This window comes from Callorhinchus milii, unplaced genomic scaffold (assembly GCF_018977255.1).
Source record: "Callorhinchus milii isolate IMCB2004 unplaced genomic scaffold, IMCB_Cmil_1.0 Scaffold5, whole genome shotgun sequence".
Taxonomy (NCBI): domain Eukaryota; kingdom Metazoa; phylum Chordata; class Chondrichthyes; order Chimaeriformes; family Callorhinchidae; genus Callorhinchus; species Callorhinchus milii.
The window spans coordinates 4,337,518-4,365,371 of NW_024704746.1; the positions used below are offsets into that span (position 1 = coordinate 4,337,518).

At 47.8% G+C, this 27,854-nt stretch overlaps 3 protein-coding genes across 3 annotated transcripts; 1 reads left to right on the forward strand and 2 right to left on the reverse strand.

The window, feature by feature from the left end:
- Positions 1 to 2,754: 2,754 nt before the first annotated feature.
- slc30a7 (solute carrier family 30 member 7) lies at positions 2,755 to 15,599 on the reverse strand. Its single transcript, NM_001292507.1, is given in 11 exon segments — positions 2,755 to 3,114; positions 3,349 to 3,498; positions 3,582 to 3,672; positions 8,136 to 8,271; positions 8,453 to 8,509; positions 9,321 to 9,479; positions 10,574 to 10,700; positions 11,303 to 11,390; positions 11,865 to 11,978; positions 15,197 to 15,298; positions 15,484 to 15,599. Coding segments are annotated over 11 exon segments (1,152 nt in total). The 5' UTR covers positions 15,564 to 15,599; the 3' UTR covers positions 2,755 to 3,066.
- A 230-nt stretch (positions 15,600 to 15,829) lies between these two features.
- Positions 15,830 to 19,967, forward strand: extl2 (exostosin-like glycosyltransferase 2). The gene is made up of 4 exons (XM_042335871.1): positions 15,830 to 15,941; positions 17,624 to 18,032; positions 18,689 to 18,759; positions 18,971 to 19,967. The coding sequence occupies exons 1-4, from the start codon at positions 15,831 to 15,833 to the stop codon at positions 19,460 to 19,462; spliced, it is 1,083 nt and encodes a 360-aa protein (XP_042191805.1). The 5' UTR covers position 15,830; the 3' UTR covers positions 19,463 to 19,967.
- A 2,356-nt stretch (positions 19,968 to 22,323) lies between these two features.
- LOC103188856 (vascular cell adhesion protein 1) lies at positions 22,324 to 26,802 on the reverse strand. The gene is made up of 7 exons (XM_042335405.1): positions 26,617 to 26,802; positions 25,823 to 26,104; positions 25,164 to 25,469; positions 24,337 to 24,603; positions 23,956 to 24,216; positions 23,213 to 23,470; positions 22,324 to 23,096 (listed from the first exon to the last, which is right to left on the reverse strand). The coding sequence occupies exons 1-7, from the start codon at positions 26,672 to 26,674 to the stop codon at positions 22,936 to 22,938; spliced, it is 1,593 nt and encodes a 530-aa protein (XP_042191339.1). The 5' UTR covers positions 26,675 to 26,802; the 3' UTR covers positions 22,324 to 22,935.
- Between the last annotated feature and the right edge of the window lie 1,052 nt (positions 26,803 to 27,854).

Here is a 27,854-nt window from a genome sequence, read left to right on the forward strand (position 1 = left end):
GGATTGCCATGTTTGCTTCAGCAGCGGTGGGGGGGGGGGCAGCTGCATTCAAATTATCACGCGACAGACACCCACATGACCACAGGATAACGGTGGCTGTGTGTTCGGCTAACAGACGCTCAGGGCAGATTACTGATGACAGACGGGGTTGATAAGATAATTTTTTGCAGGTTTTTTTTTCCTGTTTGTGAATCCTGAGCCTGTTTCAACAGCAGCATGAACCAGGCCACCCTCAGAATGGCTGGGAATGCAGCTCGTGCTGGCCTCACTGCCCCTGGGCTAGGGTGGCAATACTCGGCCTGCTTTGCTGCTGGGCAGTGATCAGCGCGCTGTGATTTCCACCTCCCGCTCTGCCTGGACCCCACATGAAGAGATTGGTGGCTTCAGTCAGTGTCCGCACCTCTGTGAGCCAGCCTGTTTTTAAGAGGGAAGAAAGCTTAATACATACCAATAATCAGTATATTTAATACAGCACCTTTCCCAGCAGGAGGCCATTTCCTAGCACTTCATGGGACTTAAAGTGTAGTGACTTTTGTGGGAAGCCAATAACTTTGAATTTTTGTATATTTATACTGTATAGAGGTAATAGATCAGGAGATAAAATAAATTTCAGTGCTCCAGGATATGCTATCCAGGGTGAAGACTAACACTTACATTTATATAGCATCCATGGCAAATGGATCTTTCATGGAAAAATAACATTTACATTTAACAAGACATTTAGATTGAACAAAATGTTGCCAAAATATTTATTAAGTATATTTCCTAAATTACACAAGTCTTTTGATAAAAACAGTTCAATGTAGAGTCATCATAGTTGTACAGGTTTCAAATTGCTTTGGTGATAAAGTCTCAAACATTTCTTAAGATATTAAAAATAGTCATGAATTTGTGGAATGATTTATAAATCTAGTGTAACAACTGATGCAGCTCAACCCTCAAATTGCATTTCAGACTTTAGCTGCTTTAAACTATTGCAATCTGACAACCATATTTTAACAAAACACATCACTTCTCTCCTGAAATGCCCAATTAAATCTTATGTAGAAGCAAAGGCTTGGTACAGTACAAAGAACTCCTTTAATTTAATGTTAACTTGTTCCCAGAAGCAGTGTATAATGCAGCCAACATAACATCTATCCCATTCAAAGTACATCCTAGTATTCCCCAGCAACAACACAAATAGGTTTGTTTTGATACATACATTTAATGAAGTTTTATCGGACAGTCTGTATGGCCAACCTGGACTGTGTACACAAGGTAATTACACATTAGCATGTGTCTACCATATAACGGTTGGTCACTTACAGTGTTTGTGTGGAACTGTGCTGGGTACATACCTAGAAAGACTCTTAAGTCATTTATGAAAAGCCAGACAAGTTACAAAGTGCCATTATTTCATGGTCCGAGATGGACAGAGTCTGATAACTGTTGTGTGTAAACATTTCAATTCTACAAAGTCTACCTGTAAACATTCAGTTTGGACAATGCATTTTGGCAATATTGTAAAATACTTCATTATTCCCAACTCAATCCCACAGCATCTGAATTAGGTTCATCTGTGGAGAAATACCAATCATTCAACCTCTTCATTATGAAACAAACCGTTTTCTAGTTGCTAAAACACAGCCAAATAGCCTTTGGTTTCCTCTGCCATTCCAGTCAATTCAGAAAAGCAACGGGTGGAATCGTGCTTCACATCCAAGAGTGATGCACATTTAAATCTGCAGACAATTGTTCTCAACCCATCCCTACAGCGATCGTTTAATCTACCCATTATCCAATAGCCCAACCAGTTGGTTTCAAAGCTTAGTCTTCCAACAAAATGAAGGTTTCAGCAGCCTCATTAATGCCAATGTCTGCAAGTAAAGATTTCTTGGGTTATTTTTATTAAGTTAACTGTTCTGTCCACAATACCTACATACAATGCAGTCTGCCTTTTAACAAGACCACACTAAACCATTCTCACAAAAGGCTCACTCACTCTTGCCATCAATCTAATGTAGCAATTATTGCTGGCTAAGCAAATTAAAAAAAACATTTGTACTCAAAATCAAACTTAAATCTTCACTGAATGTCAACATACAGAGATACTACACAATCAAACAGCCAGTGGCAAAGTGATAACCTGAACTAGCGCTAGAAAATAAATTGCTGTAAACATGTAGAATGAAGAATATTTGTTTTCTGATGAGATCCACACAGTTCTCCTGGCTCAGACATAAAGTGTTCTCATTCCTTAAAGCAGAGACCATGTAAATAATCCCTCCATTTGGTTTATTTATAATCCCAGCAAGAGACCGGGCACAAACCCTGAAGCTAAATGTTCACTCACAATGTTTATGTTACTGGATCTCATCATTGCTCTGTTAGAAATCGTTCCTGTTGGCAAATTCAGAAAGGTTGTTGTGCAAATTTGCAATAATACTCCTGCTAACCCAGCAATGGGTAACATGGTACAGGTCTGACCTCTATCTTTCCACCTCCCTAGCTGAGCTCTTTTCTCCGTAAAAAGCTGCTAAAATCTATCAGACCCACGCTGACCACTGCTAGCCAATGTAATTGAAGGTTAATGATTATAAAATCTTGTCCCAAAGTCAAGTATCAGCTTCCTCTCTCAATATTATTTCTGGTCCACAGCAAAAGGCACTTTGGAAACTGAATATGGTTTATTTCATTCAACCTGCATTGAGTAAAGCTAACATATTAGACAGATAATTACAAAATAAAATGGTAAAAACAGGCCAATATTTTGGATTTCAGGAATGTGTAATTTAAGTACCTTTGTTAAAGACAAAGATTAGAACACCACTATATACAAGTCACATCATGGATGTCATTATAACTACTTTATAAAAAGACAAAACTCAAACAAAGATGTTCTAGGTCCAGACATAAAGGGGCTTCCAGATCCTTCAATCACTGGCAGAGGACCTCTTGGTGGGACCTTGTAGATACACCTGGGCTTGCTGTATAGTGGTGGTGTTTAAATCCAATGGCCAACGACAGGTACAATTATACCCTGATTCCAGCACCAGGGAAATTGGATCACAAGGTCAGGTGTGTCTACATAGCTGCAAAGTCAATCTGGACATAAAGCTGCCTGACTCCTGCCTGCAAATAGGTAACAAAGATAACTTGTTAACCATTCCATTCTGCAGCACCTCAAATAAACAGTTTTCATAAAAGGCCGTGTATTTGGCCTGATCAGAAAAATAAACTATTAGAAAACTATCACACTATCACCCCAATCTTCAATCTTACATACAAGAGGACTGTCCCAGTGGAACATAGTCCTGAGAGGAATAGAGAACCGACCCAGTGGAACATGGGCGTGCGAGGAATTACCTGAGTGAAAACGTTGTGCGTCTGGCTCAAAATCCACCGTGCATCTGCATCAGGAGCTACTAAAAGCTTTATTGTGCCAATATATACATCACTGCATAAGGTCCAAAAGTGGGTATCATTCACACTGTACACTCCTTGCAAATGCTGAACCTGCAGAAACGAAGATATATATAGGTTTCAGTACAGCACCTCTCCTATCAGAGCAGTTGATAACAATGAATCGATGTACCTACCCGCTGGTAGCACTGGGGCAGAATAGAGTCCAGGGAGGGTGGCGTGCGTTGCATTAGAATCCCAATGGATTGCTTTAAGAGTGGGATAACGCTGTTAGAGAAAAAGGTCACAATCTCAAGTCACTTGTACAATAGTGCTAAATTCTACCAAACAGTTTGTGTTTCCATGCCTAATGATTTATGCACATAGTAAGGTATTGATAGCACAACACACCTGAGGGTGAAGGTAATACAGTATAATCAAAAGGCCAAGTCGATCAATAGACAGCTTTTGGATTTAAGCAGCATAAAAGACTACAAGCCAGGACCTGAGCCCATTTGGTGCCCAATTTCTAGCCCTCATTGACTGGAGATGATTGGGTATTGTCCAGGAGCACACAGTTTGTGATTCGGTAGAAATTCAGGTGTGAAGAGCAGAGCACAACTGTATGTTCCTCTTCCAATTCATGTGGCTTGAATCCATGTTGGGAGTTTGTACACTGGTTCCCACAGGTACCAACTCAACAGACTTAAATTACACAGTGAAAACTGGAAATTTACATAATCCTAGGAGACATTAGCTGATTGGTGGCATTGTGTAGTTCAGGTGAACTCGATTAGGATCTCATCATTCAAATAATACTAATAATAATTCACATACCACATTTTTATTTTAAGATTTATGCAGGTATGTGAGATTTTAAGATTAAAGCCCCTTTTCTCCCTAAACATTCTCGTTTCCTAAACCACTCAGCAATACACTGTGCAAAACAAGATAAACCTTAGTCAATTGGAACACAGGAAAACAGCAGCAGGAGGAGGCCATTCAGTCCATTGTGCATTGTGCCTGTTGTACCAGTTTATTAGACCTTGACAGATATTTTAAAAATCTAATGCCAGCACTTCCCATCATGCAGAGTTTTGTCCAGATTAACCAGATTTTTTGTCCAAATTAACTGGTATATTTAAAATAGACAAGAATACAAATAAATCAGGGCCGGTCATTTTGTCTGATTTACCCGGGGTCCAGGGTTTCCCTGTGTCCAGCTTAAGTGGCTTCCACTATATTTGATACGTACATTTAGTAAAGGCTGAGTCACTGTCATATGAGGCTTATGTATGAACATTATTTGCTTGTGATTCCTAACAGCCAACTAAAGAGCACAATGAAACATGACAATATATTGTGTTAACAGCAGAACACTGAAAACAAGTCACCGTCAGGAGTTAAGTGGCTGCTTCCTTAGGAAGTGGCATAGTCCACAACAAAACCACACATGCAGGCAGCATGTTGATCTGGAGTCTGGCTGACATGAGGTTAGCATCACTACTGAGTGATTTAAGTGTCTTTATGATGAGCATTATTCCCCATTTATTGTATCTATATCAATGTTCCATAAACCACCTACAAGCAGCTAAACCAATAGGTTACGCCATTGGCGTCCCTCGACACACGACAATCCTGTAGTCATTGATTATGAGCTGCTGATAAAAAGGTCTGAAACTAGGTTGATAGGTAATAACTACAGGGACAGATTAAAACGTTTTTGTTCTCTGGAGAACAATTTACAGGATCTAATAGAAGTCTTTAAATTATGAATTACTTTCCTAAGTGAATATGGAAGGTTCAGATCTGCTCCACTAATGCCAGGATTCAGCTCTTCAGGCTATAAAACGCTCAGTCAGCATACTTTACAGTATATCATGTGAATCCACAAGAGGAACTGTACAAGATCTGACTGCCTTGAGAACAGCATATCAGTCATATAAAGCTCATCATTAACTTATACTTTAACTGCTAATTGCTTAAATTACAATAACTTGCATTCATATAGAGCCTCTCACATAGAGCAACATCACAAAGCCCCTTTCAGAGATGGAGTGGGAAGTTGAGTCAGACACACACATGCACGGTAGAGCAAGAAGATTTTTTTTTAAGAAGGGTTTTCAAAGTATTTGGGGAGGAAGTTCTGAGAGTAGGCACACACTGGCTAAATGCTTAGCTGCCAATGGTAGGGTGGGCACATCTAACAGACCAGAATTTGCAGAGCTGAGGGAATGGGCAGGAGAGTGGTTCTGGAGGAGATTGCCGAGGTTTGCAAGGGCATTAGTGAGTCAGATTGAGCATTTTGAAGTTAGCTAATGGAGTCAAGCAAGGATGGGAGTGATGGACTTGTAGAGTTTACTGCAGGAGAGGATATGGGGTGCAGAGTTCTGGATAACCTGGAATGTGCAGAGAATTAAGATAGGAAATCCAGTGAAGGGCGCATTGAGAAATCAAGTCCGTCAGTGATAAAGGCATAAATGAGTGTTGTGGTTGAAGTAGGGAGGTGACAGCTGATATTCTAGAGATGGAAATCAGTGGTCAAAGACTGGAAATAGGGTTTTAATAAGAGCAAACATCTTGGAAATTAGCTGCAACTGAATGTACACTAATGGGAATACTGCTCCAACATAATGAGAAAGTGATGTTCCCATGGGTTGGTGTGATGTACATTCAGTTCCAGGTACCTGAGTTGCCAATAGGAGCCCCATGTCTACATTAAACCTCAGTGTCTGTAAAACCAGAGCTTGACCTGTGAACATTTATTTGTTAAGTATAACTGCTGCAGTGGCCCTCCCTGGGTTATTGGGGCAAGTACAGTGATGTGAGAGTGTTAGCAATTTGGGTTCTTTGATTTCTTTCTCCCTTCATTACGTTGGGCATTCCATTCCCGTTCGCAGTGCAGACTTGGGAGGCCTCTGCTACTGTAAGCAACCAAACATTGTACCTAAAACCAAATTAGAATTCTCACTCATTCCCTTCCAGCAATAATAAGAATCCTTGCATTTGATACAGTGCCTATCACGTCTTTGAGGCACCTCAAAGCCCTTCACAGAATTTATTGTTTCACAGGTGAATTGGCCAGTCATCTCATTTCCCCGTTTCTGCTTCTGTGAAATACAACTGAGGAAGGCAAGATCAGATCTGAGGCATCTGAAACATTTATACAAAGAGCAACAGATGGAAGCAAACAGTGTCTTCAGAGGAGAGAAGACAATATTAGCAATAATTGATCCTGCTGGCTCCTGGCTTTCAGTGTGGGACTAGCAATACTAACATCCTAAGTGCAAACTCAATGTGACAGCAGTGAGCCAGAGGATCGAAAGAAATTCATAACTTGATACCAAAGTGTGCAGTTATACAGATCATTGAGTATCAGATACCACACCAGCAGCAATTTTGTAACAGATTGTGAATTACAGTGGGTAAAAGACAGACAGGATAACAGACACTAAAACCAACATGCAACTAGGCGTTGCCCCGCCAGTGGACCACAAAGGAAGTAACTGTAAATCTCTAACAGTAAATAGTCTGACACTGTTTATCCAACATAATCTACAAAGTTAGATTAGAAAAATAAATTGGCTTGTAGAATTAGTTAAACTACTTTGGGATTTCTGCTATCTCCAGAGGCTAGAGGCGTGTTTCCCATTACAAACCTGCCTCTAGATGATACAATCAGACTGGCAACAATGGACATTGTAATGTGAGAAACTATTTGCTTCCTGCAGAAGTAATACACAATACCACAGACCCTCCCTCTTACAGTCAGGGGTTTTTGGTCTGATTGTCTAACATGAGCAGTAATCTACCTCAATGCTTAGGAGTATTCAAATCAGACAAGAGTTCCAAGCGTCCCACCTATACACTGAAATTCTTGTGTCTGAAAATTGGAAATGCATTTTCTCCCCAGAGGGACGTACCCTGCTTGCCTAATTCCGGAGAGTATTAGATGCAGGTTGACAATAGCCAAAGGCTTGGGGACTGCAGTTGTTGGATAACTCCAGTTGCTGACCAGCAAAAACCACATCGCTTGCCATTGAAAGAACCGCCTGTAAAGTTTCCTGCTGTTTTTTAGCTTGGACCACAAGTCCTGCCAATAAGCCAGAATGGCTGGTCGGTCATTGGCAGTGTCTGGGGATTACTGCAGACCCATCTGACCCAGAACCACACTAGAGACTGTCACACAGAGAATTCCAACACTACTGTCAGACAGAGGGAACTTCACTTTTCTGAACTTCAGTCTGTTTTAGAATTTGCTAATGTGTTGAACACATAATTATAATTGTTGCATTTGACATGTTGCATTTTCGCTCACGTGGAGTAAAACATCACTTGATCGGCTGAATGGCCTCTTTCAGTACCATACTAAATTTCATCTAATAAAAATCCAGCTTGACAAATTGGTTTATAAAATACTATCAGTGCTTGATAATGTGTGCGTTCAGCGCCTCCTAGAGGCACTTTGAGAACACAAGGAAATTTGCCTGTAAATACTCAACAATTAGCTGTGAAACACTTTAAGATGATGACTGAGGGTAATAAACATATCAAATGCAAGATTTCTTTTAGTTTAAAATTAGGGTGAGAACAGGCCATTCTGTACACACCCGACTCACTCCAAATCCCCCACAATTTATCTTCAACAGCTGTTGCATTCTGGAGTGGAGGGCGCTATACAAGTGCAAGATGCACAGGCATAAGGACTGTCGGATGTTACACAGGAAGAAACTCCCAACACATTTACTCACCTTATTCCTATAAGGAAAGAAATCAACATGGAGCAGATAGGGTCTGCTATCATGAGACCATAGTTTTGCATCAGAAGGGCAGATATTATTACACCAACACTTCCCAGCGTGTCGGCAAGAATGTGCAGGAAAACTCCTGTAGTTAAAAGAAAAACATTGGTTTATGAGCTGCACACTATTATATACAATCAATGCTAAAGTGTTCCTGTATTCAGAAAATAGACAATGAATAGCAAGCAATTCCTTCCATCGGAAGTTTCAGCTGGATTTACACCTGCTCCCTCTCCTGGTGATAATTTTAATTCCATTAATTGTACCTTCTAAAATCTGTTTGTTTGATCCTTTTGCTGGAAGTATGTCATATTGATGATCATCTGTAATACAAAGAGGCATCATCTATCAGAGGGATTATTAAGCCATCAAACTGAAAATAGTGCTAGCTCATTTACTGGAGCTCTTGATCCTTGCCCTTTCTTAATACCCTAAAAAGGGTTTTCTACTCTGGTTACTGACTTGCTGATCAGTGGAAATAATCTATTATTATTTGCTTAGTTAGCTTTCATAATCTTAAAAGACCTCCATTAAATCACTCTCAACTTTCTCAACTCTAGTGAAAAAAGGCCCCAAATACTCAAGTCTAATGTCTAAAAAACCTTGCATTTGATTTAGTTTCTTATTACACAGTAGAAATGTGTCAAAGATTTCCCAAGATTTTACTGTAAAGTGGAGTGACTGTAAAGCTGTGTTGGCAAACTCATCAGCCAAGTTGACACATCAATATCTCACAAACAGCCATGAAGTGAAGGTCCAATTTCATTTGGAGGATTATTGGTCAGACTACTGAGAGAAAGAGCCTTCTTATTTTGAATAGTATGGCAGAATCTTTAGCATCCACCTGAACAAGGATATCGGATCTCGGTTTAATGTCTTCTCAAAAGATGGCACCTTTGACAATGCAGCACTAACCTAGTACTGCATTCAAATGACATCCTGATCCCACAACCCTTCTGACTCAATCGTGAAGGTGCTTCCAACTGAGCCAGGCTGACAAATCTACACAGCAAGTCTTCTATAAATTCATCAATCATCACTTTGAACCATTCGTCATCTAGGAGATTACACAGCGCCCATAATCTATATATTTAGATAAATACTCTCTGCTTGAACTGGCACCACATGACTTACCGTGGGAGTGCCGCTTAGCATGAGAGTGTTCCTGCCCGCTATTGTGGGAGTGCCCGTGGCCATGCCCAGAACTACACTCCTGCCCATGATCTCCATGACTGTGTCCATGGCTCAGGCCAGGATGTCCTCCATTGAACAGCGAGTGACTATGGCCATGACCTAATTCAGGATAAAACACCCCACAAACAGAATTATTTAGAGCTGTACATACAATAAGAACATTTTAAGTTACCTGGAACATCCATTGATCAATCATTAACCCTTCAAACCATTCTAGTTATTATTGTTTGGTGGGGGGGGGGGGGGGGGAGGTGGGAATACAGGAGAGGGTGAAGGACAAGCAGGACCAGAGCTGGTCACTGCGAGTAGAACTGCTACTCACACATGCACTGTACACAGTGAAGCACCTGCACACATTTCCTTTTGAAATACGAGAAATGCTTTGTTGCAGGGAGCAGAGGCAAAGGGAGCAGCAGAATCTGCTTCAATATAAATACCAACTTAAACATTCAATTACAAGTTTCTTTTAATTCCTAGCTAGAGAGGTTTCTATCATCTGTGACTATCATGCCAGGCCCAATGTGACCCTCCCACTGACGGGTATCCTCTAGTCATCATTGCGGCTCTTTGTTCAAAGTGAGCTGGGAGAGGGCAAGTCTGAGATCCAGCTCCCTGTAGAGTGAGTGACATTGATGAGATGAAAAAGTAAACAATAATTTAGGATCCACCAAGTCAGTAGAACACAAGGATATAGATTTAGATTTGTCCAGGACATTAGACTTGTTTAGCTTGATAACATGATGGGAAGACAGGAGGATGTGCGTTCTGGAAAGATAATAATAATAATAATTCTTGCATTTGATATAGCGCCTTATGTCTTCGAGACGTCTCAAAGCGCTTCACAGAATACACTGTAAAGAATAGTGATTTTATTTTGTGGGCGAAACGCGGCAGCCAATTGCATACAGTAACGTCCCACAAACAGTCGTGCATTGAAGTGACCAACTTTTTTTTAAAAAAAAGGATTATTGAATTTAAAATAATTTAAATAATTATTTTAAAAGATGAGATCAAATGGGCCAAAAAGGCATCTTCATCCAAATTGATTTTAAAAGATGAGCCAAGCACCAGCTCAGCCCAAGCCAGAATCAGCATTGGACATGGCAGCTTCCCAACTCCAAGGACTTTCCGAACTGCTTAGGGGTTACATAAAGATCCAAGTGCAAAGTGAACAGTAATGGAAGTCTCCTTACCACCGTCATGAGAGTGTCCATGGCCACCATGCTTAAACACAAATATTCCAACCAAATTAACAAGGAAACCAAGTATAGAGACCGAGAGCAGACGCTCATGATGCACTTCGGGAGGTTCCAGCGCTCGCTGAAAGGGAACAGTCCCAGTGTCATTAAAACTTAATGTACAATGTTAACAGCAGGGGGAGTTCACCCCATTGCACTACCACACTCCTCGTTTCCATTACCAGTTCTGAGGTCAATATATCACCTCGTCACAGCTTCGTAAAAACATTCTGCTTTAAAATTTAAGATGTGCTAAATTTTCAAATTCAGTCTCAATTTGGAAGCCCATTTCTACAGATTTATAAAAACAAAGTGGCTAAAGTCAGATCGAATTAAGCATTTTCCACAATTCTGCACAATTTTAAAACTAAAAGACTAAATGGATTTTTGGACCCCTTTCACGTGGGAGCACAAGGTTTCCTCTCCCCGGTTACTACCTTCATTGTTTAGGCAAAGAAAGACAGGACTGAATGTCATCTCATACTCTGGCCCGCTGGAATTGTACACATCACTTCATATTCCCAGACTCAGCAAAGATCTCTTTGCCAAGTGACTGAGTGCAGATTCCAGAGTCGTATTGTAGGTCAGACATGCATACTGGGCTACAAACTAGTCAAAGTCAAAGAAATTCAATGCAATTAGCTCTAGAGATTTAAAACAGAAGATAACCGTTCACTAACCAACCTCAATTCCTTCTGAGAAAATGAAAAATGCTGTGAAGATCAGGAACAGTCCGTTGACAAAGCCAGCCAATACTTCAGCCCGCACATAGCTGCCAAGTGACAAACAAAGTACAAGTGAAAGACAAGTCATCTAACCAAGGTAATCATTTTCAAATGGTTAAATGATTGACCTATGGTTTTACAATGGTTACACATAAGCAGAGTGAGGAGGAGGCATTTCTCACTCAGTTCACAAGCTGGGACAGACTATATATATATATAACAAAAATATACATTATATATATATAAATATAAAAAAAGTTACCAACTTAACGTGGTGAATTGTTTGCACAAGGCCCCCTCACACAGACACAAACTGTGAGTTTATCGTGTAAACATGATGAATCCCAGGGTAGACCGGGAGCTGGTCATATTGCAAACCCTACCTGCATACCGCAAAACTCTCAAGGCAGAGTTAGCGTAAAAGAGTCAACCCAAGGAAACGCCTGTGCGAAGCAAATCTACATCAAACAGGGAAAGGTTTACGTACATCTCTGTGTAACATTTGCATGTCTAGCTCTTACCCGTAGGAGAAAGTATCATTCGACCGCCACCTGGAGATGACCGATGCTGCAAGTCCAGCTAGAAGCGCTGTGCAGTCAAAGAACATGTGGAATGAATCCGAAATGAGACCTAAACTAAAAAACAGAACCGGGTCAGTCTCAACTCAGAGTAAGACCAAATTATAATACAAATAATAGTAATCCTTACATTTGATACAGTGCCTTATCACATCTTCGAGACGTCTCAAAGTGTTTCACAGAATAATAATAATAATAATCCTTGCATTTGATATAGCGCTTTTCACGTCGGGAGGACATCCCAAAGCGCTTCACAGAATACACTGTAAAGTGAATTGATTATATTTTGTGGGCGGAACGCGGCAACCAATTGCGCACAGCAGTGTCCCACAAACGGTCGTGGATTGAGTGACCAATTTATTAATTTTTTTGAAGGAATTTTTACCCCCGGAAAAGCGATCCAGCAATCGACTAACAACCGGGAGTCCTATAGCTCAGTGGTTAGAGCACTCGCTTTGCAAGTGAGAGACCTGAGTTCAATTCCAGGCAGAGGGCGAAACCTTGGGCAAGTTTCCTTACTCCACACAGAGCCTAATAATAATCCTCCAAAACCAAAAACAATAATAAATTGGTCATTTTCAATCTACGACTGTTTGTGGGACATTGCTGTGCGCAATTGGCTGCCGCGTTCGCCCACAAATATGCAGTCAATTCACTTTACAGTATATTCTGTGAAGCGCTTTGGGACATCCTCCCGACGTGAAAAGCGCCAAATCAAATGCAAGGATTATTATTATTATTATTATTACTACTTACTGCTAGGTAAACAGAGGCGTGTGAGTAAGGAAACTTGCCCAACGTTTTTCCCTGCCAGGAATCAAACCCGGGTCTCTCTCTTGCGAGGCGAGTAATCTAACCGCTGAGCTTCAGGACTCCAAATTACAGACTTTGCCCCCATTCAAACACGTATCAAAACCTTTTCCAACACATCACTCACTCACTAGCTCATACAGTGCAGCGAGTGATCAGTTACATGAGAGCAGCTATGATTCTAACATATGGACCATTCACACAGACATCCACTTAAATTGCATTCATGGCTTCTGCATGTTATGAAATTTCATTTTCCCTCTACTGAAAGCACCAAGTTCTATTGGGGCACAATTTGATAATAACAATAATCATCCTTGAATTTGATACAGCACCTTTCATGTCGAGAGGACGTCTCTAAGCTCTTGCCAGGATATACTGTAAAGTGCAGAGCCTGGGTATTTTGTGGGAAAATTGAATAATAATGCTGGAAGCCCTTTGGCACCTTGTCCACAAGGCAAGTCTGAGATCACAACCTCTGCACAGACCAGGGAAGCTTGGGATTTACTACCTGTGCATCAGGGTTAGACCCTAGATTTAGAATGGACATTCAGTCCCTCTACACCTCCATCCCCCACAAGGATGGTCTGCAGGTTCTCCGCTTCCACCTCGAACAGCGGCCTAACCAATCTCCATCCACCACCACTCTCCTTCCACACCAGAACAGCTGAAATGTCTTCCTTTTTCCTTGACCGAGGATTCCCATCCACTGTGGGAGGCAGGGCCCTTCGTATGCGCCCTATTTCCTGCATCTCTGCCCTCACTCCTTCCCAGAACAATGATAAGGTCTCCCTAGTCCTCACCTTTCACCACACCAGCCTCAATGTCCAACAAATAATTCTCCGCCATTTCTGGCACCTCCAGCGTGATCCAACCACTAAATATATTTTTCTCTCCCCTCCCAGCATTCTGAAGGGACCGTTCCCTCCGTAACTCCCTGGTTCATTCCTCCATCACCGTCAACAATTGCTCCCCTCCCCCCGGCAACATCCCATGCCATTGCAGGGGATACAATACCTGCCCTTTCACCTCCTCCCTGACACTGTCCAGGGCCCAAACACAGTTTTCAAGTGAGACAGCGTTTTACGTGTACTACCACCAATGTAGAATAATGCACTCACCACTCATGATGTGGTCTCCTCTACACTGGGGAGACAAAATGCAGATTGGTGACCGATTTGCCGAACATCTCAGTTCTGTCCGCAAGCACAACCCTGAGCTTCCATTTTTTGGCCACTTCAACTCTCCCTCCCATTCGCACCACACTGTTCTAGTGAGCCACAGCACAAGCTCGAGGAACAGCACCTCATTTATCTGCTCGGAACCTTACAGCCTTCTGGCCTCAATATTGATTTCAACAATTTCCAACCACAACAGCTCACCTTCCATCTCCCCCTCTTCTTTGACCATTACCACATCAACTGGGTCCCAGACCCTTTCTGGTCTGACTATTTTGTTGCAATTCTCCCCCCTTTGTTTTGCATTATTAACACCGCTATTCCCTTGTTGTGTTGCAATCCCCCCCCAATCCCCCCTTGTCCTCGACCCCATTTTCTCCCTTGTCTTCCTTGCCCTGCCTCCCCAATCTCTGTTAACCCTTAAAAGCCTCTCCCTCCCAACACGTCCCAGTTCTGACGAAGGGTCGTGGACCCAAAATGTTGACCCACTTTCCTTTCTCCATAGATGCTGCCTGACCTGCTGAGTGTTCCCAGCGACTCCTGTTTTTGTTCCCGATTTCCAGCACCTGCAGTATTTCGCGTTTTGTTTCCCAGATTTAGAATGACTGGTTTGTAGAGAGAGCAGATATTCAGGTGCAGTGTAGCCTCTGCATACATGCTTCGCCTGTCAGTGCAGTGAGGGGTCAGTTACATGAGAGAACAGCTACGATTCTATCAGTTCTAGCTTCCTGACCAAATGAACCAAAGTGTACAACGTGCTGACCGACGACCAGTAATATGCCGGTTACAGAATGGTGCAATCGCTGCAGTGTAATCTCCGACAGTCACAGCTCCTGGAGTACTTCTCTGTGTAGCCGGGTTGCCCAATCACTTCTCCATCTCATATCATTCAGAACATTCATCCGCAAAACACATGGGTCAGTGCACTTCACAATGCATATCCTGTGGAGTACTTTGGGACGTCCTCCTGAAAGCCACAGACACTCACCAGAGTTTAGTATGTTAAACCCCGGCAGTTACCCCCACACACACACACCCGCAAACTTTGGCTCGTGCCAAAACCTGCACCTAATACTGTAACGCATCAGGTAAATAGGGCGAGTCCCTCCCTCCAGAGAGAGAGAGAGAGAGAGTACTGCACTTGTGTACACACGTATATGTATATGTGTCACTCTGTGTGGTTTGGAGACTCTGTGTGTACCAGACACCCGGTGAGCAACTCCCCGCGCGAGCGGAGGATGGTCGACAGAGACGGCGGGGAGGTGCGGGCCCGCAATCCCGGCTCACCTGTTGCTCCAGATGCCGTACAGCAGCTCCACGAAGGCGAAGGAGAGGTTCAGCAGCAGGAAGAGGAAGAGGTTCCGGGACGTGGCGTCCGACAGGATGGACCTGGCGAGAGAGAGAGACATACAAACGGGCTGAGAGGCGGTCAGCGTTGGCATCCCCGACCCCACACCCAGGAACGCTCGGGTCAGAGTCCGAATCAAATCCAGCTCCCGGCCTAGGCCCAAGCCTCGGGAGGCAGTTACCCCCGCTGCCGGGCCTCGGACCGGGCCTCTCCCCGCTCCGCTTACCTGAACCAGCCGGAGACCTTGCGCAGCAGATTAAGCCGCGGCGGCTTATACTCATCGTCCTTAATGGACAGAGGTAACATACTGACTGCAGCGCCTCCCGGCAACCAGCCCTGACTGACACCTCCGCTTCCGGCCGCCAGCACTGCCCGCAGAACGTAATGCGCGTGCGCCACAAGCATAGCGGGCCACAATGCGCATGTGCCGTCCCGTACAGGATGCACCGCGCAGGCGCGGCACGGGACAGGGCCGCAGCGCGCTTGTGCTGCGTCGTTCAGGACGTCACGCCCGTGCGTCGTGCCGTACAGGCGGCAATGAGCAGGCGCGGTGCCGTACAGCATGCAATGATCATGTGCAGTGCCGTACAGTCCAGGCCTTTCCCGCTGCTGCTCTTGACCGAACTGTGGACGTTAACGCTAACGCGAGTCCGGAAGAACCTCGAGTGCCGGCCCCGGCATGAGGTGAGAGCAGGGCACGGCGTGTGGGCCTGGGGCTGAGCCTCGAGCTCTCTCGCGCTCACTCCCCGCGGCGGGGAGGTGGGGACTGTGTGTGAGCTCACTGTCAGGGTGGGGGGGGGTGTGTGAGCTCACTGTCAGGGCGGGGGGGGGGGTGGGGGCTGTGTGTGAGCTCACTGTCAGGGTGGGGGGGGGGTGTGTGAGCTCACTGTCAGGGCGGGGGGGGGCTGTGTGTGAGCTCACTGTCAGGGGGGTGGGGGGGCTGTGTGTGAGCTCACTGTCAGGGGGGTGGGGGGGGCTGTGTGTGAGCTCACTGTCAGGGCGGGGGGGGTGGGGGCTGTGTGTGAGCTCACTGTCAGGGCGGGTGGGGGCTGTGTGTGAGCTCACTGTCAGGGGGGTGGGGGGGCTGTGTGTGAGCTCACTGTCAGGGCGGGGGGGGGGGGGCTGTGTGTGAGCTCACTGTCAGGGGGGGGGCTGTGTGTGAGCTCACTGTCAGGGGGGTGGGGGGGCTGTGTGTGAGCTCACTGTCAGGGCGGGGGGGGTGGGGGCTGTGTGTGAGCTCACTGTCGGGGGGGGGGGGCTGTGTGTGAGCTCACTGTCAGGGGGTGGGGGGGGCTGTGTGTGAGCTCACTGTCAGGGCGGGGGGGGGGGGGGGCTGTGTGTGAGCTCACTGTCGGGGGGGGGGCGTGGTGTGTGTGAGCTCACTGTCAGGGCGGGGGGGGGGGGGCTGTGTGTGAGCTCACTGTCAGGGCGGGGGGGGGGGGCTCAGTAGGGGGGTGAGGCGGGGTCTGTGTGTGAGCTCACTGTCGGGGGGGGGGGCTGGTGTGTGTGTGAGCTCACTGTCAGGGCGGGGGGGGGGGCTGTGTGTGAGCTCACTGTCAGGGCGGGGGGGGGGGTGGTATGACCTCACTGTCAGGGCGGGGGGGGGGCTGTGTGTGAGCTCACTGTCGGGGCGGGGGGGGGGGTGGGGTGAGGTGGGGGCTGTGTGTGAGCTCACTGTCAGGGCGGGGGGGCTGTGTGTGTGTGTGAGCTCGCTGTCAGGGGGGGGGGGGGGGTGAGGGGGGGCTGTGTGTGTGTGTGAGCTCACTGTCGGGGCGGGGGCTCCGGTGTGTTACTGGGGGAAAAGCGTCGCAGTGTCAGAGACGCCGTCCGTCAGATGAGCCGTTGACCCTCACTCCCCGGGGAATCCGCCTGTTCGGGCGGATGGTAGAGCTCCTGCAGGCGGCGCCATCAGCGAGGAAAAGAGCAGCCAGTCTCTCTCTCTCTCGGGTCCTGGCCAACAATCCCCACACACAGTCAGTCCCTCGCTTGCTTCATGATGGTTTGCAGGGACGTCGTTGCGAGCAACCGCCTGCCACGTCACTACACTTTACAGTGAATCCTGGGAAACGCTTTGGGACGTCCTCCTGACGTGAAAGGCCCCTGTGTTTCAAGAGTATGGATTATTATTATTAGGCTCTGACGTGTGTGAGGCGTAAGGTGGGGCAGGAACATCAAGCCCACCACTTCAGCCACAGTTGATGCCGGGGTGGTGGAATACGTGCTGTGGGTGGGGACGCGTGTGCGTGCTGTGGGTGGGGGGTGGGTTGACGTGGGTGGGGGTGGTGGGGGGGCGTGATGTGGTTGGGGGATGCATGCAGTGGTCGGTGCGTGCCATATTATACATGTTGACAGTGTGGACTCTTTAGGTTTCCCAGGAGGCTGCTCGGGGGGGTGATACGACCCTATTCCTAGTGCTGGCTGTGCTGCTCCTCTTCTTCGTGGGAGCCGCTCTGACCATGCTCCTGCCTAAAGTGGCGGACAATGGGGTGTCTGTGCTGCGGAGAGAGGGTGTCACACAGCCTGACGCGCACAACTCCTTCACCATCATCATGCAGTCCTATAATCGCACTGACCTGTTGCTGAAGCTGCTCAATCACTACCAAGCTGTCCCGCACCTGCACAAGATCATAATCGTCTGGAACAGCGTGGGATCCAAAGTGCCCAGAGAGCTGTGGGACTCGCTGGGTCCACACCCAGTCCCTGTCATCTTCAAGGAACAGACAGTCAATAGGATGAGGAACCGATTACAGCCTTTTGCTGAGATTGAGACCCAGGGTAAGCAGCTGAGAGGGTGAACATTCAGAATGATGTTGTATCTAGGACTCATCATGTTAGAACAATTAGTGTCAAATGTAATGTCAGTTATTGTGTCCCTAACACCTGAAACTCTCTACCTTTATCACTCCACCTCACTTCCTCTATCTGTCTTTAAATTCCACCTTAAAACCTACCTCTTTGATCGTGGCTGTGGTAATTTCTTCCTCTCGGGGTTGTCAGGTTCTCCTGAAAGGCTCTTGAGATGATTTGCTGCTTGAAGGTCGCTAAGAGGTGCCCTTGAGATGTTTCCTAGTGTGAATGCCGCTGTATAAATGCACGTTGTTGTAATTACTACATGTAAATGAGGTGACTATTTGCACACAGCCATGAGAATAAACAATTTTTCTGGAGAATTGTTGTCCAGAACCTGAGTGGATGAGTTGTTAAACAGAGGGGATACTGCACTGCAGTGACCAGAGCTCAGATCTGATACCACATTTTGATCATTTGATCATTCAAAGTTTTGACCTAACGACAGTGTTACTCTGGCCTCCTGCTGCTGGGTTGTGTGGTGTTTGATCCCCAGGAGGCTGATGTTAAAGTCCTGGCCGATGTGATGGCGACTCCCAGCAGAATCTGAATCAACTTTAACCTAAAATGTCAATCTTTCTTAGCTGTGTTGATGCTCGATGATGACACATTAATCAGCGCCTTTGACCTGGAGTTTGCATTCTCTGTGTGGCAGGTAAGCTCTGACTTGTCTCTCTGCATAATATAGGGCGGGCCTGTTATACTTGTACCCCTGTTAAAATCATGACCTGGGTAGTGTTGAGAAGAGCTTTAGTCGAGAGAGTTGGTGCGGCGGTGGAGAGGGAGGGGGGGAGGAGGGATTGCTGACTGATTCCTGTGTGAGGAGGTTGGGTGATGTTTGCTGAGGAAGCTCTGGTTTCTCTTAGCAATTCCAGGACCGAATTGTGGGCTTTGTGCCTCGGAAGCACGTGGTGACAGCTTCGGGGACGTTGAGTTATGGCAGCTTCGAGCTGCAGAGCGCCATCGGGGGAAGCGGAGACCATTACTCCATGGTGCTGATCGGAGCCGCCTTCTTCCACACCTCATATCTGCAACGCTTTGCAGCACAGCCCCCAGCGGTCACCAGCCTCATTGACGAGACTCAGAACTGCGATGACATCGCCATGAACTTTATGGTGGCCCAGCACACAGGCGCGGCGGCCGGGGTCTTTGTCCGCCCGGTGGACATGAGGAACCTGGAGAAGGATGGCACCAGCGGCTTCAGTGGCATGTGGCACCGACCAGAGCACCTGCTGCAGCGGTCATGGTGTCTGAACCGCCTGGCATCCATCTACGGCAACGTGCCCCTGAAGTACTCCAACATCATGGTCTCGCAGTTTGGCTTCCCCAACTACGCCAATCACAAAGCCAAAAGCTGAGCACAGTCAGTGCAGCTGTAGCCATGCAGAGAACGTGAGGGTGTGCATTGTACAAGCTGCATGTAACTTGCTGTGCTGACACCCACATGCCTAGCTGGCACAGGTTACACTAAGTGCTGCACTGGGGCCAGGATCCCTGTGTGTGGAGTACAGTCTCTTGCTCGCTCAGTCAGACCTGTTGTGATTATACTGATACTCCTGGAGGATTCTGTAGTGCATCCATTGCCTAGGTTCTGTGCCAAGTCATTTCCTAAGTGGGACCAGAGCTCTATTCTGGTCAAGAGTCAGTGTCGCCAGGAAGCAGTCTGGCTCCTGCAATCTTGATGCCTCGAGTTATTGATGTGTTTGATACGTGTTCCAGAAGCGGAATGTAATTTTAAGGAGCAGGTGGTGCCTTTGGTGACTGTGACTGATGCCACTGACCTCTGCTAACTTTGCCTGTATGTTATCTGTGTATCCAGTAGTTGTAAGTGTTTATTGAAGAGCAATAAAGATCTCAGATGTGGCCTGATGTTCATTGCACAACCAGACCAGCTCTGGTTCAGGGACTGGGAGGTGGAGGGGAGGGGGGGGTAAGTCTTTAATTTTCTGTTCACTCCCCCAGCTCTTCCCCCCCACCCCCAACAAAGTTTCAGCCTCAGGGGCAGGATTGTGACAGTGCTGTGAGGGGGAGAAAGATGAGTCATAGATAGGCTAGTGTGGTGGACAGATAATAATGCTTCAGATTCAGATACAGTTCCATGGATGAAGCAATGCACTTAGATGAGAAGAATAGTGAGAAGTACACCAGAATTGGTGTTTTTTTACACCGCATAGAGGTGTGCACACATGGTGTGCAGGTACACAGGTCATTACCACTGGCGCAGACAAAAGGCAAACGGAGTTATTCTGTCTATGTACTGAGCAGCGGCTAAAGATAGCCTATGATGTGAGGAATGGCTTAATCACTGAGTGTTCCCAAGGGAGCGGGTGTGAGACGGGAATTTGCAAAGTCTCCAGGGTACTTTCTGATGAGCTGTTGTTGTCAGTTGTAAATGTCACACCTCTGTGTTAGATACATGGTGGGGAAGTCCTGGGAGTTCTCACTCAGCCCAGCTCTGCATTGACTGAAAACTTCCTGTGTGCTGAGGTACTTTGTGTAAGTGTGTGTGTCACACTGGGTGCATTCTGATGCCTCTTCCCTCACTGACACGAGAGAGAGTAAAATATTTCATTCTGCACTTAGCGCTTCACTCTGAGGCCTACACTGTTTTACATTCTCTATATTTCTCATGTTCAGCACAAAAAACATTACAATTGTGAGCTGTGCTGATACCCTTCTGAGTAGCAGTGCTGAGATCAGTGTCTGTTACACTATACCCTGGGGACAGCTGTACTGAGGAACCCTTTGGAGTTGAGGTACAGATCAGCCACGATCTCACAGAATGGTGGAACAGGCTCGAGGGGCTGAATGGACTACACCTGTTCCTACAAAGTAAAATTCTTAAATTCAGCTTTAATATAGAAGCTGATTTTCCACAATTCTTAACCAGAATCGGTACTAACCTGGTATTTTGGGTCTGTTTGGATGTTGTTTGGATCTGGAATGCACTACCTGACAAGCTGGTGGAAGGAGATTCGATAACAACTTTCAAGACAGAGTGGATATTTGGGGAGGACAAATTTGCAGCGCTATGGGGAGAGAGGTGGGATTGGGATTAATTTGAATAGCTCTTTCAAAGAACCAGCATAGCCATTCATGGCCATTCAGACCATCTCTTTCAAAGATGGTCTGAGTGACCTCCTTCTGTGCTGTATAACTCTATGATTCCAGCTCATTAGCACATGGGATACTATAGCATCGGTAATAATATATGTAACTATATATGTATAGTTATGTGCCAATAACTCAAGGAACCAGTAGCCTGAGCTGGGAGAGGAATCCTCGGTTACTCTGTAATAATAATAATCCTTGCATTTGATATAGCGCTTTTCACGTCGGGAGGACGTCCCAAAGCGCTTCACAGAACACACTGTAAAGTGAATTGACTGTATATTTGTGGGCGAACGCAGCAGCCAATTGCGCACAGCAATGTCCCACAAACAGTCACGGATTGAAAGTGACCAATTTATTATTGTTTTTGGTTTTGGAGGGATTATTATTAGGTTCTGTGTGGAGTAAGGAAACTTGCCCAAGGTTTCACCCTCTGCCTGGAATTGAACTTGGGTCTCGCTTGCAAAGCGAGTGCTCTAATCACTGAGCTACAGGACTCTGGGGGACTATTCTGTTAGATTTCTCCATTGTTCTTTCTCCCCTCTGATGAGAGGGAAAGCCCCAGGAGGAACTGAACTTTCAACTTGTGGCTCTGTATGTAAAGCCCCTCTGCACACAGGGAAACAGACTCACCTCAAACGTTTACACACATGAAACAGTATCAGCCATATGCACGCTCCAGATACCAGCTATCAGACTCAGCACTTTCTGCTGCTGTAATTCACTGTTGTTCCCCTCCCCAAGCTTCTTGCCCGAAGCTTTCCATTCCAGCCAAGGGTAATTTCCATGTGTAAGTCACTTACATATGTGGAACTCGGGTTTGGATTATCTTTAGTACGGTCATGGGTTTCCACGTGTGGCTGAGTGGTCAGTCTAGAGAATCTTTGGGTGGGAACAGAGTTTCAGTAAGTGGGGGGTTTCTAGGTACCTTCAGTCCATGCAATGTAGACACTGAGTTGGGATGTAAAGACAGACTGAGCTGGGGGGGTGCAGACAGGCAGACTGAGCTGGGTATGTGGTACTGATCTGCCAGACCAAGTGTTGGGTGGGAATCGTGGAGGAAGAAAGTCAAGTACTTAAATCAGATCAAATATGTGAGTGACACAAATACAGGTAGAATAATGAACATTCGTTTATTAAAATCATCTCCAGGTGCAGACAAATGCTGCTCTGATTTTAAATATCACTTTTCAATCCTCAGAAAGTGCAGGACAAGCTGAAATATTTACAGGTAAATAATAATAATCCTTACATTTGATTTAGTCATATCATCCCATTGCAAAGACTTCACAGAATATATCATAAAGTGCAATGACTATTTGTTGGCCGATTACTCTGTGGAAAAGTTTTAAACCACAAGCAGAATTTCCAGTAAATCCTCCGCTGTAAGTCAGTCCCTTTGCCGTGTGATCAAAGCTTAGCTCTGTGCACGGCCTGTTGTCCAGACACAAACAACATTCTCAATTAAATTAAACAGCCCCCCCCAACAACATTGCAAGCCCAGAATTAAGCCTGAGTGTCAGTGAGCGGGGCAATGCCTACCAATAGGGCTGATCAGTAATGTGCAGCCCTGACCCTGAGCTAAGCTCAGTACCTCTTGCCCACAGGCTTAGCTCTTGCTCAGTACAGTATGGGTCAACGACAGCATTACTCTCACATGCCTGGTGCCCAACTCGACAGAAGCTATCACTGCCAGGAAAGTCTGTCAGGACAGCGTGACTCACGGGATCTGTCCGGACACAGGGCTGAACGAATCTGCCAGCATCTTCTTGCGGAACCACCAGAGGCCGGTGACGAGACCACCTCCCGCCAGCGCCATGCCCCCCACCATCAGGTAGGTCCCCAGAGACCCCAGCTCCGGACCCTCGTCTGTCCTCTCTCCTGGGGGAAAACCAAGATTGTGTTAAAAGACCATCACAAGGCAGAGTGAATCCAACTTCCCACCGAACCCAGAGCGAGAAGACAGACAGACAGAGCGAGTGAGAGGCCAGACACACCTTTGATTATGATCTCCACGGTCCCAGTCATGCTCCCCAGCTCATTTCTGACCTCCACCTGGTAAACACCTGCGTGGTAAGCCCTGGCGTTCCAGAGGGTGAAGCTGTTGCTCAAGGAGAGCATGGACTCATTGCCCAGTTTCGTCCAGGTGTAGTGAGTGGGGGAGCTGCTGTCTGCCGTACAGTTGAAGGTCAGGTTGTATCCCTCACGGAAGGTACTGGAAGGAGAGACTACGACCAGCAGGTTCTGAGGAGGAACTATAAAAAAATGCAAACACTGTCAATAGACTTCCAGCCAGTCCTTGTGGAAACTTATATGTGTATCTGATATAAGTACATGGAACCTCCAGTCTGATTAGGATACTCTTAAGCAGTGATGGATTTCTGCATGCGTCAGAAACCCAGCTGACTAACAACATATTGCCTGAAAGACGAGTCCGAGGCTGTGGTGACCATTAGCTTGGTTCTGTGGGTCACGCCACCCTCTCTGGGTTAGAAGGTTGAGGCTTCCAACCATTGGAAGTGCCTGGTTTCTCCCAATGTTCCCAACAATCCTCCAGAGTAATTGGTCATTCACGTCCTGGCTGCTTGTAGGACATTCCTGTGAGCCAACTGGCTGCTGAGGTCACCTACAGATACTGTGTCTGTATTTCGCAGTAACCACTATTGACTCACTGCAAGACATTTTGAGGTTCTAGGCGCTGTATCGAATGTACGGATTATTATTTTATTGCAGTACATACCTTGCACACTCAGCTTCTCGCTTGCTGTATCTTTCCCCAGTGAGTTTGTGGCCTCACACTCGTACTGGCCAGCATTTGCAGACTGCACTGAGGTGATTGTGAATGTCCCATCGGATGAAGGCAGCTTGGGGAGGCTGCTCCCTGATTGTCTCAAGACAAATTGAGCCAAGGGGTAACTACTGGTGGTGCAGGCGATGGTCACATTCTCTCCTTGCTTCGCAACGGACGGGGTGATGGACAGCCTGGTGCCACTGGGTGCTCCTGAAAGGGAAGAGATTGGCAGAGGATGGTGTTAGCTCCCAGCGATTGACAGGTCAGTGAGTTAAAAGTGTCTTCATGCGTAAAGGGACCAAACTGTAAAAGCTTAGAGAAGTCACTGACCTTCAATCTGGATTTGCAGCTCCTTGGTTTCTTTCCTCGGACCATTGCTGGCTTCACATCGATAGGTGCCGGAATCAGAGAAGCCGACATCATATAGCTTCAGCGTTGCCTCTTGAGCTGAAACTGGTAACCAGCCCTCAGGCCAGAGCTTGCTCCAGCTGATGTTAGCGGGAGGATTACTTTGGGTGGAGCACGTCACTGTTATATCCTGACCTTTAGTTGCCGTAGAAATTGCTGCTCGGTTGAGCGTAATATTCAGGGGACCATCTGTGATTTAGGAAAATATTGAATAAATAACAGACAAATTTGCTAAACAGAACAATGTCAGAATATTATTACCTACATAACATTGCTAGTGTTGTCATCCTCATAATAAAATAGTAATCCTTGCATTTCATATGATGCCTGACAACAATAGGCATTTATGTAGCACACCTCACGCAGGGTAGCATGCCAGAGGTACCATCTCAGGGCAAAGTTCCCCAAACACTGCACTGGAGCCTCGCCAGAGACTGAGCTCATTGTCTGGCTGTGGCTGTGGCTCAGAGACCTTGTGATGGGGTGGGTGGAGGGATACAGAGAGACCTTCGCTATTCTGCTTAACACCCCCCCCCCCCTTAACCTCAATGTCCCCATTTCATTGGCTTCTCAGCTCATTGTGCCCACACACATTCGCTGCTTCTTTTGCCTACACAACAATCACTTAATTCCCAATCATTTACGGCAAAGCTATTGAGACCCTGAATGTTAATGGGAAACTGCTGTACAGGAACAGCTTGGTCTGGTTGTTAGGTGAGAAGGGATTAGCTGGGGAGTCGGGTACTTACAGTGAACGCCCAGAATGAAGCTGCCCTGTGCACTCTCAACCTCCTTGCCAATTTTCAGATAGGCTACACAACTCAGGTTTTTCCCATGATCTTCCATCGCAGGAGTCAGCTGGTGGTTGATTGACTGTGAAGATTCGGGAAGTGACAAACGATCTGAAGAGATTGTCTCTAACAGCTCCGTCCCTTTAAAATACTCCACCTTGAGGTCCTCAATGGGATAGACCATGTCCACGTGGCAGATCAAACTGACCTGTTCACCAGCCCACACCGGGCCAGACGGCTCCAGACGGAGAGTTCTGGGTAAATCTGTGGGACACAATATGCACCGAGAGCCGTCAGTCACAGCCTCCAGCCCTTGGTCAATCACCCTCGGGACGGGTCAGTCCGGTTTTCGTCCCCCAGTGTTACTCCCAGTAAACGCGCAGACGGACCGTGTTACTCCCAGTAAACGCGCAGACGGACCGTGTTACTCCCAGTAAACGCGCAGACGGACCGTGTTACTCCCAGTAAACGCGCAGACGGACCGTGTTACTCCCAGTAAACGCGCAGACGGACCGTGTTACTCCCAGTAAACTCGCAGACGGACCGTGTTACTCCCAGTAACGCGCAGACGGACCGTGTTACTCCCAGTAAACTCGCGGACGGACCGTGTTACTCACAGTAAATGTAGAGAGAGATACGTCTCTCCTCGTAAACATCGCCACAGGCGGCTTTGCAGTAATAGCCGTTTTGGTTTTTCAAGGTCACGGCGTCAAAGGTCAGATGGTAGTTGGACTCGTCACTTGTCTGTTTTCCCCCTACAACGGAGTCTCCACTTTTCGACCAGAACAGTCTGGGGCTGGGCTCGAGGCAACCCGAGATCCGGCAGCTCAGGGTGACCTGCTGCCCCTCCCGCGCCCACACCTCCCGGCCCGGGCGCACCTCCAACTCAAAGGTGGCGCCTGTATAAGAGAAATAAATACAGGTGAGCAGGAATATAGCCTCATAACTACCTTAACCACACAGTACACTGCACTCCTCTCTGCCCCCACCCTCTGGGACTCCATCCCACAGTCACTTCACCTCACCCCATCTTCTTGTCTCCCCCCCCCCCCCACACAACCCCAACCCCCTGAGCTCTGGTCCAGCGCTCTGGGACGTCCTGGCGACCCGAAGGTGCGGTTTGCTGCGGGAGGGCCGCCCCGCACTCCCCCCACCACCCCCCGCCCCGCCCCGCCCCGGGGGGCAAGTTGTTGTCGTGATGTCTTGCGGTGGATGTCGTTACCTCACAATACCGGTTCCTCACTAACCCGCGGGCGGTCGGTCGGTCGGTCAGTCACCGTCACCGACCGGCGGGGACCCGGAACCCCATGCACTGAGGGGCGGGTGGTGGGGTGGGGTTGGGGGGGGGTCCCGGTGGGTAACGCGTTACGAGTTAATTACCGGTGGACCCGAACCGGGACCCCCTCCTCACCTGCTGTGCAGAGGCTCAGCAACAGGCTGACCGCCAGCCCGCACCCGGTGCTCGGCATCACGGACACAGCGACACGAGGCTTCACCCCCGGGGGACTGACCGCGGAGCTGATGGAGGTGAGACTGGGGCTGAACCCGGAGCGGAGACCGCGAGGGCGGTTTGGTGGCTGTGAGGCGACGCGGGAGCTGATCCCGGAGCTGCTGCAGCTGCTGTGACTGCGGTGCGGAGCGGTGCTGAGCCGCTGCGGTACCCGGGAACCGCTTTATATTCCCTCCGAAAAAGCGGAATTTCCAGAGAAACTGGGAAATCCCGTCCAGTCCCACCCGGTCCCCGCCCCGCCCGCCCCCCGGCGCCCCGCCCCGGCTCGGCCCCGCCCCCCGGCTCGGCCCCGCCCCGCCCCCGGCTCGGCCCCGCCCCCCCGCCCCGCCCCCGGCTCGGCCCCGCCCCCCGGCTCGGCCCCGCCCCCGCCCCGCCCCCGGCTCGGCCCCGCCCCCGCCCCCGCCCGCCCCCCGGCTCGGCCCGCCCCCCGCCCCGCCCCCGGCTCGGCCCCGCCCCCCCCGCCGGCTCGGCCCCGCCCCGCCCCCCCGGCTCGGCCCCGCCCCCTGCTCGGCTCGGCTCGGCCCCGCCCCGCCCCCCGGCTCGGCCCCGCCCCCCGCCCGGCTCGGCCCCGCCCCCCGGCTCGGCCCCGCCCCGCCCCCGGCTCGGCCCCGCCCCCCCCCCCCCGGCTCGGCCCCGCCCCCCGGCCCCGCCCCCCGGCACTCATTCACGTTTACACATTCATTCATACACCCACTCACACTGACACTCATTCACATTTATAATAATAATAATAATAATAATAATCCTTGCATTTGATATAGCGCTTTTCACGTCGGAGGACGTCCCGAAGCGCTTCACAGAACACACTGTAAAGTGAATTGACTGTATATTTGTGGGCGAACGCGGCAGCCAATTGCGCACAACAATGTCCCACAAACAGTCGTGGATTGAAAATGACCAATTTATTATTGTTTTGTTTTGGAGGGATTATTATTAGGCTCTGTGTGGAGTAAGGAAACTTGCCCAAGGTTTCACCCTCTGCCGGGAATTGAACTCAGGTCTCTCACTTGCAAAGCGAGTGCTCTAACCACTGAGCTACAGGACTCCATTTGGACACTCATTCATACACACACTCACTGACACTCATTCACAGTTACACACTCATTCATACACACACACACTGACACTCATTCACATTT

What these genes read in the sequence shown, in the direction of transcription:
- extl2 (XM_042335871.1), top strand. Translation starts at nt 15,831, where the DNA reads ATGTGCAGTGCCGTACAGTCCAGGCCTTTCCCGCTGCTGCTCTTGACC. An exon ending in AGTGCCGGCCCCGGCATGAG is followed by an intron (nt 15,942 to 17,623) that starts GTGAGAGCAGGG and finishes TGGACTCTTTAG; the next exon opens with GTTTCCCAGGAGGCTGCTCG. An exon ending in TTGCATTCTCTGTGTGGCAG is followed by an intron (nt 18,760 to 18,970) that starts GTAAGCTCTGAC and finishes GGTTTCTCTTAG; the next exon opens with CAATTCCAGGACCGAATTGT.
- LOC103188856 (XM_042335405.1), bottom strand. Translation starts at nt 26,674, where the DNA reads ATGCCGAGCACCGGGTGCGGGCTGGCGGTCAGCCTGTTGCTGAGCCTC. An exon ending in GCTGAGCCTCTGCACAGCAG is followed by an intron (nt 26,105 to 26,616) that starts GTGAGGAGGGGG and finishes TCTCTTATACAG; the next exon opens with GCGCCACCTTTGAGTTGGAG. An exon ending in CGAGAAGCTGAGTGTGCAAG is followed by an intron (nt 23,471 to 23,955) that starts GTATGTACTGCA and finishes ATTTTTTTATAG; the next exon opens with TTCCTCCTCAGAACCTGCTG.